Consider the following 14,122-nt stretch of genomic DNA (forward strand, 5'->3'; position numbering starts at 1 on the left):
TATCCAATACATTAACACGTATGATGGGGGTATGAACATTATTGTTATTATTGCTATTGCAATAACCATATATGCTATAGCATACAAAACGCGAATAAAGGCAACAAGGGCAGTGCAATGAAAAGTGTTGGTCCCCATCCACGCTGACGCGGGACTCCAGCCCGGTTGTTGCGGCATCAGCGGTAGGAGGGGATAGAGAGGGGATACAGGGACTCCTGCAGGCTGATATCAGCAGCTCAACACTCGCAGGTGGAGACGCGCACCGATCCGGAGCTTCATCCGAGACGCGTGGAGAGCCGAGCGCGCGCGCACTCACTTACTCGGCGAAATTAATAAATGAAATCATTAATACAGCGAGCGCCTGTTCAAATCCACTACAATGAGAGCAAATCTGTCGCAGTCAGACGAATCATTGTATGACTCCCAGCCATTTAACATTTGATGAGCAGTTTTTTGGAGAGCTCTTTGGATTGATCCCGCTGTATTCCAATCATGAAGAACAGAAGGGAATATGTGGAATACTGTAGCGCGATTTTAGTGTCTCTCTTCTGGATTCACAGCTCGTTCGGGATGCCTCATGTCATTCGGATAGGTAAGAGAGTGCGTAATGGACAGAGTGCGAGTGCGTGTTCGACTGGCGATGTGATTGTTTTGTATGAGTCTTTACAATGATTGTGCTGTTCATTTGGGTCGGGCTTGTGTTCGATCAATTATTGCCCTTAACAACTTGAGAAATAAATGTTCAAATGTCTTTCAAAGATCCGTTTAAGCGTTCGAAATTCAGTTGCGCCTCCACAAGGATGCCGCGCGTCTTAGGAACAAATGGTACTGCGTTCATTTCAAGATCTCACAAATCATTTGAAGGCTCTGAGAGACACATTCACATCACATTTATTACTAGAAATGTGCCAAGTTTTGAAGTGATAACGCAAGTGGCATTGCGTTATTTGCTGTACATTCAGATTGACAGATAAGTTAACAGGTGATCTAGTGAACATAGCGCTGAAGTTTGTCTGGAAACCTCACCTTTACGCACCATATAGTAACCCTGTAAGAGACTGAGGCTTCCTGGTAATACATTAGAAGAAAAAGTGCACTTATGCAACCTGACAAAGAGAGATTTTTCTCAGTCTGAGATTAAATATGTTGTGCTGCATTGAGACAGGAGCCCAATAAAGATCAATACAGTTTTGTCTCAAGGCAGATCACTTTTGACAAGTGATTCGATGCTCTGCAGAAAAATGGCTTGAAATGTCATTAGAAGACATTAACATGTCCAAGCACAACCTCCCATTTCCTCACTGAAAAAAACGGACTTGTTTCACACACTTAAAACAGCACTCCAATTGTACATCATACTGGGTTGTTTTGTTCAGCTGTTCAGTTTACAAATGAACTGGTATTGCGTTATAGTTTGGCCTCAAATGTTGTTTCATATCTCCCAGCATGGATGAAATGTGCATTTATTTGCATTTTCCTAAAGGATTTTCCATTTTTTTAATATATTTTATATATATATATTTGCATTAATATATTAACATATATTTATGCTTTTTAATAAGGCACTAAACATTTCTGTAGGAAAATAATTTTTCTTTTTTTCTTCCATATGTTTTGGTGGTTCTCCCCCCACAGCGACTGTGATGGATGACTGTGGCTTTGACTTCAATGATTTGTGACAGCTCAGATCTCTGTTTTGTTGTTGTTGTTGTTGTTGCGGCAGTGTAAACGGAAATGTTTCTCAACAACTGCTTTAATATTTCCACGGCACCTTTGAAAGATACCGAACATGACAGGTCTGGTTCTTTGAATTGACACAACTGAGCCAAACATGCTTTTAAATGTAGTGTTGCTGCAGTATTGCTCTCTCAATCACATTTACACACCTTGTAGTCATAATTATTGACTTTTTTTCTTTTTTTACCAGTGTGCACAGAGTACTTTTGAAGTACCTTGTAAATGTGATTTTCAGTATGCATGACTTTGTAGGAGTGCCTATGTGCTTTTTTTAGTGCAGCAAAATGAACAAAACATCACTTATATTGTGTGTATAAAGGCATTCAAGTCCACTTTGGGACCACCAGAGGGCTCACTTTTCCCCAACGGCCGCATACGGTTATTTTAGCGCTCCACTCACCACATCGTAAACATCATACCATGGAAATTCATTAGAGAAGCTTCTGTCCAAAGAGAGCAATGGGCAGAGGTGGTAAGAGTGGAGGAATTAAGCGGGTTCTTTGTCCGCTCACTGTGTGCTAGTTTAAGTGTTACACCATCAACATGGCTTGTGTAATGGTGGGCATCCACAGTGGACATGCCTTCATTGATTTCACTGTTTTTACAATGCACTTCTCAGAGGCCAGATGGTCGATCAAACTCACTCTGGAAGACTGTAAATGTCGAGGGGAAGAGCATTTCTGCTCTGCCTGTGTGTTATTAGCTGTCTTGCCCTCCTGCTATGCAATTAAAATGGAACTTCTTTCAAAAGGACAATGTGGTAGCTCATTACAGCATTACAGTGTGTGTTTGTGAGTCATAGGAAAGTCTTTGGATTGGGGACGTTTGGGACTGAATTAGAGACTGGCAGATGACTGGTCAGCATGTATTTGCGTGTAAATGTGGTTTTAGCACACATACATTTTAGTTTAACCTTTGGACGGACATTGAAACATACCATCAATGTATGGACAGCATCTAAAATGCTAACTTTTTAATGTATGAATGGATTTAGAGATGACAGACAAATGTTTTCGAACTATTTGACGTTTTTAGAATATTAAATTCATGGAATTCATGTTTTTTTTCAATTAGATTAATTTAATATGTCGAACTCCATCACATTTATTTAATGCAGTGGTCGTGCAATGCCATTATGCCAGATCATTCTCCATCATTTACTGATTAATGAGTCCCTCTATGGGATCCTGTCTGAGAATTGTACTTAATACTTTCATGCCAAAACTGGGGTGGGATCTTCGCAAAGCTTCCAGCAATTCCAGTTACAAAACACCTTCAAAGGATTCGCAGAGATTTAAAGATGTACATTTTCAAGGCTATTAATATATTATCATTGTATGTTTCTGTGTCTTTCCAAATGTGTACAATTTATTAATGTCTACACCTTACGTACGAATACCAATGAGAGGAATGTTAGGTTTGTTTAGAATGGCAAAAACGCAATCCTGCTGATACAGTATTGAGAAGCCTGGAGTGTCGAGGTAATATATAATGCATAACCAGTGCTGGAGAAGAATTGAAAACAGGACAATATAGAATCTAATAAATATTTTGATATATTCACTTTAAGGACTGGAATGACCTCGCCAAACTGCAGGTAACACAACAGTCGTCCAATCAGAGTTCTGCAGATCCAAAAATAGCCTTTGAGGTCAAACTCAATGAGTTTTCCAAACCTGTCTTGACTTTTGGTCTGGTTTGGATTCAGTGCTGTCACTCATAAATTTCACCATTGTTCAGGACAGCTGCAGCCAATCAGATCCCACTCCAGTTTTGGCATGAAAAACGTTGGAGCATATCCAGATCACTGCAGAACAGTGGACGTCTTGAAAAATAATACAATTTGACTAAGACCCAAGATTTTTTCGTCATCCCAATTTTAACAAAGTGCAGTTTACCTTGCAGTGTACTGTGACCTTCAGAAAGGATCATTTGAATAATTTTTTAAGTAAACTAATGTAGTCATAAACTCAGGTGTTTTCTTAAGATACGATTGTGCGTTTAGGCTTTCTGGTCTCCCGTTCAAGCATACGATTAATGACAAAAACTGAATGCCTCTAAATGAGGGAATCAGCGCCAGATGAAGATTTACTGAAAAATCAATTGCTTGATCTACCTAAGAGTTGCAGTGCTTTATTACTGCCAGTTAATCTCACACATGATTTTAATGTTGCTTATTTAATTTTTTTATCTGCTTTTTTTTACTGTTTCAAACAGTAGCCATTATACATTTTGTCCAGAAGCTTTTTCACATATTTACACTAACACTTTACATTAATTTACCCTTTATTAAGGGGTTAATGACTAATAAGCTATTAAGAAATGCTTTATAAATATTTTGTATCCACTTATATCGCATAACAAGCATAAAAAGGGTGTTTCATTAACTATTTGCCAAATAATAAGTATTTTTTTAATAAGTAACAGTTTACTGTATGCTTAATAAATACTCTTATTAATATTAACTTAAAATGTGCTAATTCATGATTTATGTCACAATGCAGCAAAAATCAACTATTATAGTGGGATTATTTCATTTTGTGTGTATATTCATTAGTGTAACGTCTTGACACACCTGCCACGTTTATAAGAAAAGATTGGTGCTACTCCAAGTGCTGTCCCAAATGACCTAGTCCTAATTACCTAAAGTCCACTACAGAAACAATTTTCAGCTCTTCATGATATTCACAGCATATATCATATAATAAAGCCTGATGACCATACTCAGCTTTATGAACGTATAGGTTTCTAGTGTTGGCAACTCCTTAATAAATCCTCCATATGTGTCTACCTTATATTCAAAGTACATTTTTATATATTACTAATGTTGAATAAGTGTTATTAAGCATTTATAACATGTGTGGTAAAATGGTTTGGCTGGTATAGCATGAAAGTCAACTTGTTATGCATGTTGTTATAACTGTATATTAATGATTAATAATGTATTTGTAAATTACTTATTAGTCATCAATAAAGACCTTTATACACCATTAACAAAGAAGACATTCATATTTTGACAGGGGTAAGTTCACCTTGTCAGTGTTTACCATATGTCAATCCAAATCTGTATGACTTTAAAAAGGAGAAACTTTTCAGAATCTTGACACTGCTCTTTTCAACTGCTGTTGACATTTTTAATAACATCTTTAATGTTCAACCAAATAAAAAAAACTCAAGAGGATCTGGAATAGCAGTGCGTAAATGATGACAGAATTTTCATTTTTGGGTGAACTGTCACCTTAAGGTAATAACTGCATGATTTCACCGACTGAATTTCCGTATATCACAATAGACCAGAGGAAGCAGAGATACATTTCTGTAGAAGCTGACAACAAGAACTGCGGCATTGCAAGTTGTACAGAGTGAAGATGGCCCTCAGTTACAGAACGAAAAATTATTTTTCATTTTCGTGCAATTTAATCTGTTAGCTGACGTGGGCGATCTTGCACACAATTCTTCCGGCAAAGACGCGAACCTGAGGAGAGTTCGCTATGCATTTGCGCGAACTGCGGGACAAGCCACAGAAGGGTTCGAGACCCGTGCATACTTTGATGTCTGCCGATGTCTGTTGTGCTGCTGTTGCGGGGATGCATGGAGAGTTTCACACACACATAAATACAAAATTAATTCCATGCCATTTGCACACCCACACACACATGCAGCTGTCTGATTTCACTGAAGCCGTTATTCACGCTCATCCATTTATGGAGTCAGCACACTTATGGCTTCCGATTAGCTTCAGTGGCATTAATGTGAGTGAACAGATGTCAGTTTTGTTCGCGTTAAACCCTGAATCAAATGCTCCGTATACTCTCTTCTCTCAAATCAGTGTCACTGTGATATTCTGAAGCTGAGATCGACTTAGACTGGCAAGATGCACACACACACACACACACAGCTTTCCACATAAACTCAATATATACAAAAAAGATTTTAATGAAAGGGGGACCAAATGGGGAATAGTGACACACATAATGTAGCATAATTTGATTACATGTTAATGCAGCAGAAAACCCCCACAATACGACTTTGAAGCTTAACTAGAAAATCTATACTTTAAATAGAGACTAATTGAAAAAAAAAAGAAAGTACAGAGTGGGTATCACTTTAACTCCTCAGAGGAGATCAAGTGTCTTTTGTCTAGAAAGCATTTTATCTGGAAAAAGTGCCACCTTTTTCTCAGTGTGGTACTATTCTTTTGCAGTATACACTAAAGCCTTCATTTTGGGTGAAAAAAGCTGATAGTTCAAACACTTAAACATTGTATCTGTTTGAAACAAATGCAAAATCATGGTTTATATCCCACACATATATATATATATATTATTGTCTTTAAATCTTTGATCAGCAGATGCAAAATAAACAAAACAAAAATCCTGTTGACTACCTTTGAAAAAATCCAACATGGTCTCATGGAATGAAAGTTTCTCTATATGCATTTTTCCAAACTGACTTTCATGTGCCACTTTCTATGTTTCGCTGCATTTTTCTGGTGAAGTGAACCCTAGAGGCGCTACAACAACTGTGCGTTTTATTCATTGCCACACAAATCACAAGTACAATTGCTGATTATGACTTTATAAACTCTTTTTTTATTTTGCTCTATTACTCACCGCCCACTATGTTATGAAATCAAAACACTTTTACGTGTTTTTGAAAAACATTTTAACACTTGTATTACAGACCCACCTACATTTACACACTTATTCCAATATCATTAGCTTGATTGGTAGCTCACCTGATAGAGTGTTGGACATTGGACTTGTTGACTGAGTCAAGCCAAAGATGCAAAATGGTCAACCAAATGATGTGATTGCTGCAGAAAAGTAGATTTTCATTTCGAATTGACATTTTAAAACACTGTTGGTTAGAATTATATTTTGGGTAAATATAAGTATGTCTGTTTTGTAAAACTCTCATTTATCTTTCGGACACTGTTGATTAGGTTTAGTGTACAGTTTTACACCTTAAATTCTAAAGTTCAGTTTAGTTTTGAAATATATATATATATATTGATAAGACAATTCAAAAAGCAGCTTTAGAATACAATGTATTGTTTACTACCATATTATTGATCATAAGTCAATCATTGGCATACAGTTCACAGCAATCCATTTCAAAAGTGAATTTATCAATCAGTTGGAGATTTATTATGAGGGCTTGTTTAAGGACCCGTCAATCTACACCTGCATCAGACATGCTTGTGTAGCGTCTCGGGTGCGTTGCTACATAAACATAACATTTTTAGGTCACTGTGTCAAGTTAAATATAGTTTAATACTTCGAACACATCTTGAGATCCCTTAGTTCAAATTTGCACACCATCAAGTGTTTGAACGCAGAAAGCTTTATTGTGTTCTTCTGTCTGCTGAAGGGTTGTTTTGTTCAACTGTATAAACTTCATGTTGCTCATACAGCTGAAATTTCAATTACTGCCCTCTGGAGTAAACAGGTGGTACTACAAGCTTGCATTTCTCAGGAATCTTCCTTATTACAATCCGGGGGCAATGCGATTAATTGCGTAAAAAAATTTTAACACGTTATTTTTAATACAATTAATCGCACTGAATTCACGCGTTAAATCGACAGCCCTAATTTAAAGCAGTGGTGACTAAAAAAACTTCCAATCTGTTTCCTGACTTTCCTCAACTAAAGTAACCATCTTTTTTAGCAAAACTAATACAGAAGGCACTTAACACAATTATGATATTCTCAACAGTTTAATTTTTTTACCACAATGGCATGTGAGTTTGGGCAGTCAAGTCTTCATATCTGAATCCTAAGAGAAAAAAATAGGGAAAATATTAATATATTTTTCCACAAGCCATAAGGACTAATTTTATGGTGCCTTTTTGTAGCTTGACAGCTCCAGGTCTACATCTACTTTACTGTTATGGAAAAGAGCAGCATGAACATTTTGCAAAACATCTCTTTTTGTGTGTTCCATGAAATAAATACAACCTCATGTTGTTGCCAATCCATATTACTTTATTTCGTATGTGGAACACAAACAGCTGATTTGTGAAGAATTTTCTGCACTGTTAGACCTCACTGTGCTTTTTTTACAGTAACATACTAACAACACGGTTGCCAGCGTGTTAATTTGAAAATCTGATTACAGTAAACTACTGCAATCTCTGTGAACAGTAATTTACAGATTACTGTAATTGGTAGCTGAGGTACTGTATATTACAATAAAAATATACATTTTACAGTAACTAGCTGTAATTATGTCATGCATTATTACTTTTTTATGTTTTGTATTATTAAGTATATATAATTTATTATTAATAATAATAAAAAAAAGTCATTCATCTTTTTTTGTTTTGGACCATGGCAAGAATAGGGGAACTGAGGCATTACAATTTGTGACAGATTGAAGTAGTAGTCGTCGTTATTCTGTGCAGGGACACCAGGATCAAGTGAACACTGAAAGAAAATAATATTTGATTAGTGTTGATGGTAAAGTCCTGAATGAAGTCATCACACCCAAAACTTCCCTAAATCACCTTTAACTGTGTGGCCGGTCACATAATGTGTTCTTTTGCCCAAAACAGCAAGAAGGAACAACAGAATATTCAATGTGCAGGTCTCAATACACATTTCTAAAAGTTGAACTGCTTTCAACTTGACACACCATCTTAAAACTAAAAATCTAAAAACGGAACACACAAGGCATGAGAAAAAGCAGCAAGACGTGATGCAACAAACAAAGATGGATGCAATAGACCAACGCTTAATAGTGCAATCGGAAAATTCTCGAGACCCTCACATTCACTAGTCCTTTGTGATCCATCTTGCTGTTTTGGGCACAAGAATGCGTTAAGTGAATGGCCACACAATAAAGGTGATTTTGGGGCGATGTGAACAAGCCTGAAGTAAAATTGAATCGCATAATTTCAGTAACATCCACGTTTTTTTATTTCTCTACAAAAAATTGGCTTCAGTTATAGTCTTAATACTGCTTGTACTTTTTCACATTTTTACACAGTTAAATGGGTCAAAAATGACCCAAACAATAACAAGGTTAAGTCAATAAGTTCCAATTTAAATATATGTTGACTTTCATATAAACACTTTATAAAACATGGGAAAAAAGCACTAGACAAGATGTAAAATTACCTTGCCTGTGCTTAATTTCCTTCTTATAAAGATCATGACATTATGGCCATTAGTAAATAAAGATAACATAACAAAGATGAACTCCTTCACTGACACATGGGGTCTTCCCTTTCTCCACAAGCTCTCCACTCTTGTCAGAGCAGATGGTGTTTTCATATCACACTACAAGTGTGTGATCCATAGTGCTAGATCTTACAGGAGCATATGTTCTTTATAATAAATCATAAACTGAGTAATCTTACACTGATGCAACCACACTTCTCCTTTGGAGAGGAAACGCTGAGCTAGAATCAAATAATACTCATATACTCTATGTGCTCATCAACTAAAATGGTGTCCCATGTTGATGGGTGGTATGACGATACATACCATAAATCTGTAAAAATGTATCAACTCATTGCTGTACATGTAATAGTGGGATTGATATACAGTATGCATTGTTTTTAGTGGGCAGGAAAGTTTTGCATTATTTACATTTAAGACTAAAAAAGCAATATAAATTGAGGTGGAAATAAAGAGAGGGGCATTTCCCAAAAAAGTCAAGATGAGGAAGAACTTGTTATTGAAGGCCCAGATATAGGTGCCATACATTTGCACAAGCTCCCTAATAACTCCTCACACCAGTGTTGTTGTTGACTGATCTTAACTGACTGAATGGGAATCGGCTGTCGACTTAAAAGTAGGTGGAGCTCCAGGTCACACCTACCAATGATGTGGACCAATATTAGTAAGATGTTTAGCAGTGGTACAAAGTTTTCCTTAAAGATTTGGTAAGCTGTAACGAACCACCAAAACAAACTCTAAAAACACATTAGTTTTGGCCAGAGTTTGTTCTAAATTACTTCAAACTGGTTCGTTCTTCAAAAGTGTACAAGGGCCTCAGTGTAATGTGAAGCAGAATGTATGTTGTTTATATTTGCTGAGCAATCCAATAAAATTTTTAAGTTGGAGTTATCTGTTTTTTAACAGCAGATCACCCAGCAGCTTTCACCTGGTTACCCACTGAATAAGCAGGGTTGAGCCTGGATGGTACCTGGATGGGAGACGTTCTAGGGAAATATATGGTTGTTGCTAGAAGAGGTGTTAGTGAGGCCAGCAGGGGGTGCTCACCCTGAGGTCTGTGTGGGTCCTAATGCCCCTGACAATCTTATCTTTTGATTAAAGGTGTCATGATATCAAAATGATCTTTTAACATATAAGAGGTCATTGCACTATAAAATCATACTGTAAGTTTCAGAACTCAAACTTCCTCCTCACTGCAAAAGGAGCATGTGTTGAAATCAAGCTGCTAAAATGATTCGTTCTCTACTTCCTTCACATTGTGATGTCACACTGCGGTAGACATTTGCCTCTGACCACCTCCACAACAACACATCAATGCATACATTACCTTGACACTTTTGTAGCCCCGCCCAGGAGCTGTGAGCAGTGAGATGACAAAAGGAGAGAGCAGAAAGCAAATCAGAACAGTGGGCGTTTACTGACAAGTCTTAAAGGAGAAGCAGCACCTAAACCAAATATTTCTGACAGAGGGTCCGAATGAGGGTGCAATATGATCATGTTTTACAAATATATGACTGTTTTTTTTTTTTTTTTTGTGCAAAAAGTTTTATAATGGTATAAGTGAACCTCAAGGAACAAGGAACAAGTTTCTGTCCAGACACTTTTAGGACAGAAAAAGAATAATAATAAGAAAATCTGTACAAATACACAAGGGGTCTAGCGCCTTTAAGTGCTTTCACCCCTAATAATCAAAATATATTAAGTACATTTCAGTTGCAAAGTGTTTCAATTTGGATTTAGTCATAAATACATGATTATTGTTTTTGGATGAATTATCATCATAAATTTTGTAATGTGTTTAAGGTCTGTGTGATGTTCAGTTACAATACCATTTTTTGAGCTTTTGTTCACACAGCTCATCCCTAGTGTGCTGCTGTCCCTGGAAGTATGTGACCTTCTTAAAATGACAGCTTGCGGAAAAACACATCACTTGTCAATGTAGTTGTTTTCTCTGTCTTGCACTTTCAATCTCACTCTTGCTTTCTGTTGCTCTTAATTGTTGTGGGAGGTACTACAGCAGCAGACAGAATCAAATTTCATGTTGGCCCATTTGTCTTTATTATGAGCCCCTGTCTCACCCATCCGATTCCTACTCACTTCCGTCAACTGGCCTCTGCTTGGAAAGTCAAACAGAATTAAACCATCCAAATGGGAAAACCCTGCCATCTCTCTCTTTATAGTCATCTGTCACAGCGACATGCGAAATAGTCAACAGCGACAATAAGAGTAGATGCCATTACACCGTTTTTTCAGACATGCGATCGACCAACTCAACTACTGTTCAACCAGTCAGCGTCTAAATAACTGCTGTGACTCTGCCTTTGAGATGTAGTGAAAGGGGAAGGCTGGAACCGGGCAAATCTTGGGAGACTCTTATTTAGTTTGTTAATTAGTTCAAACCTTTGATCCCATTTTAAAATCCTGTCACGTTGCTGCACTCGTCTCTTTTGTGCGTTGCCCCGAGCAAAAACGACCAGTTTGTGTTGAAACATACATTAGAGTGTGGAACACTTGTTTAAGCAGTAACACAATTGTAGTTCTGTTTCACTTTATCATCTTTATCAGGCATTAACAGTTAAGTATCCTACTGATTCATACTAGGGGGTGACACCCACACAAATGAGATCTCTTTAATGTCTCAGTTATTTCTCCTAGACAGCAAATGGGATAATATAGAGATCAAATTGAGATTTTTGCTTGAAGGTATTGCATGTGATTTTCTTCAGTGTAAAAAAAAACATTCTAATACCCTAGTAAAATATGCAGTCAACTATAAACAAGCCATTCGTAGGTTTACCCATTCGTCAATAGCTGGGTTTCCATCAATGTGTATTTTCATGTGAATTTTGTAGGGATGTGACAATATGGTTATCTCACAATACGGTTCGATATACAATATGAGGTTCGCAATTCGATGTTATCTCGATTCGATATGATACACATAAATGACAAAATATGGCAGAAAATTTTGTTTATTTTTTGATAAATGTTTACGCAACATGCACATTAGAATGTCAATTTTTTTTTTATACACAATATACATTTTCAAAGTTTAAATAATAAGAGTTTCTCATTCCTTTCACTATAAGAAAATACCACATAAAATTGAGCCTTCAAAATAGTGGGCTACATTCAGGCTGATCAGGTGCTGAACAAACAATAGAACTGAAGAGAACTTCCTGGAAAAGTGTGTGTGTGTGTGTGTGTGTGTATATATATATATATATATATACAATAATCATTTTATTGTCTTGATTGTTAGGCCTATAATCACATTTTAACAATCAAAAAATTCCACTTTATATACATTTATAGTATTTCTTGAAATTTGACATATAATAATGATATGAGCTGTCACTTTATGAAATAATGTGTACAATTTACATGTAATAACATTAAGATTACATTCATTTGTATAACAAGCGTCATAATGGTACTGTCACTTTAAGAGTTTAACGTCTCACAGACTTGCACAGGTGTTGTGGTTCATTTATTAATGAGTGAGAAGTCTCGTTTTTTTGCACATCTGTGCTATTTGTGATTAAAATGACTATTTCTTTTTACTTTTTATCTGACTGTAAGGAACAGAAAGGATATTAAAAGACACATCATTCAATGAAAGTGGAGTGTGGGGTTTCATCTTTGGATGCATATTACATTGAAGAAATGGTTCGTTTTAATCTCAAGCACTTTTCAACAAAACAAGGTGATTTCCAAGTTATTTCAGTATTTACATTATTAGGAGCTAAATTCAGGCACATTAAGCATGTGCTTTGGGCAAACCCTGTAAACAGTGTATACAAATGTGCAGTAGGGGTAAAATCAATCGATAGAGAGATTATGATGTTTGACGGGTAATTTCATATATGATGGACAGAAAACAATGTTTCAAATTTCGAAATAACGAGATTTGCCTCGATATAGTTATTTTATTTAAAAATGTTAAGATTTGATATACAGTATCATCCCATCCCTAGAATTTTGGAATATGCTTTACAAATATTGTATGGGAACACCAAAATGCAAATTACATTTCCAACTGTGCAAAAAAGGTGGATGATTTTTTGATCCAATAAGAAGACAATGTGCATAAACTATGATGGAAACACATTTAACAACAACATTTCTGGATGCGCATCTACAAATTCATGTGACTGCCTCAACAAGTCTTGTGACTGAATAATTTACTCATAACGGACTAACAAATATGACTAATATCATAGCATAGCATCTGAAATGGTGCTGTGTCCTACAGTTCAATCAATTTAATTGAGTTTTATACATTGCCCACCAACATCTACTTTGTTTACATTGACTTGTATTACACATCGATAACTAATACTGTATAGCAATGCTGTATAGCCAGAGGGGAACTGGCTCCCCCAGCTGAGCCTGGTTTCTCCAAAGGTTTATTTTTTATTTGTTTTTTTTCATTGAGTAATATCTAACGAAGCTTTGGGTTTCTTGCCACAGTAACCTTTGGCAGTTCAGTGGGGGCCTAAAGAGAAATTATTTTTTGAGGAATGATTTTCAATCTCATTTTTTATTTAAACTGCAAAATGAGGACTTTAAAACATTGCTTACATTACGGAATACGTTTCTGTAAAGCTGCTTTTAAACTATGTATTTTTGAAAAGTGCTTGATTTGACTTGCTCTGAAATGTCTAAGGCATCTACTGCAGATCGAAAACAAACATGTGGTTTGAGTGTATTTTGTTTGTGCTCTAAACCACAAGTAATGCTTTTACATTGAACAAAAGAACCACAGTGGCTTCCCCAGTGGCTACAACTTCCATTGTGGGCACACTTCCCCGGAAGTGAAGATTTTGATCTCTTGAAAAAATGGGATGGAAAGAATGCTTTATTAACATTTATTTTTGCAATACTCCAATTTTGCACAGAAATTATGTGTATATATTGGACGGAAACATGAATATTTTCTTAAACTGTGCTTGGATTTGCCAAGATGTCAATAAAAATTTAGAGATTTCAATATGGACCGGAGTCACTATTCAAATTCATTATATAGCAAATGAACCCTGTGAAGATATTTTTTCAATTTCTCTTTTTGTATCCCATGATAGAAAGAAAGCCTTTCGATTTGGAGTGATTTTATTGTGATTACATACATTTTGAATTAAGCTTTTTAAGCTATAGTGGAGCAACCTCTGAGCAATACATTTCCACCTGGGACCTGCTCT

The 14,122-nt window shown here is 36.3% G+C and overlaps 1 protein-coding gene across 1 annotated transcript in view; it reads left to right on the top strand.

The window, feature by feature from the left end:
- Window positions 1-264: 264 nt before the first annotated feature.
- grik3 (glutamate ionotropic receptor kainate type subunit 3) overlaps window positions 265-14,122 on the top strand; it is a 227,024-nt gene continuing 213,166 nt past the window's right edge. The window contains exon 1 of the mRNA XM_052146972.1: window positions 265-592. Within this exon, the coding sequence (XP_052002932.1) occupies window positions 493-592 (100 nt within the window). The 5' untranslated portion in view covers window positions 265-492. The remainder of the gene's footprint in view (window positions 593-14,122) is intronic.

Source organism: Xyrauchen texanus, chromosome 17, assembly GCF_025860055.1.
Source record: "Xyrauchen texanus isolate HMW12.3.18 chromosome 17, RBS_HiC_50CHRs, whole genome shotgun sequence".
NCBI classification, from domain to species: domain Eukaryota; kingdom Metazoa; phylum Chordata; class Actinopteri; order Cypriniformes; family Catostomidae; genus Xyrauchen; species Xyrauchen texanus.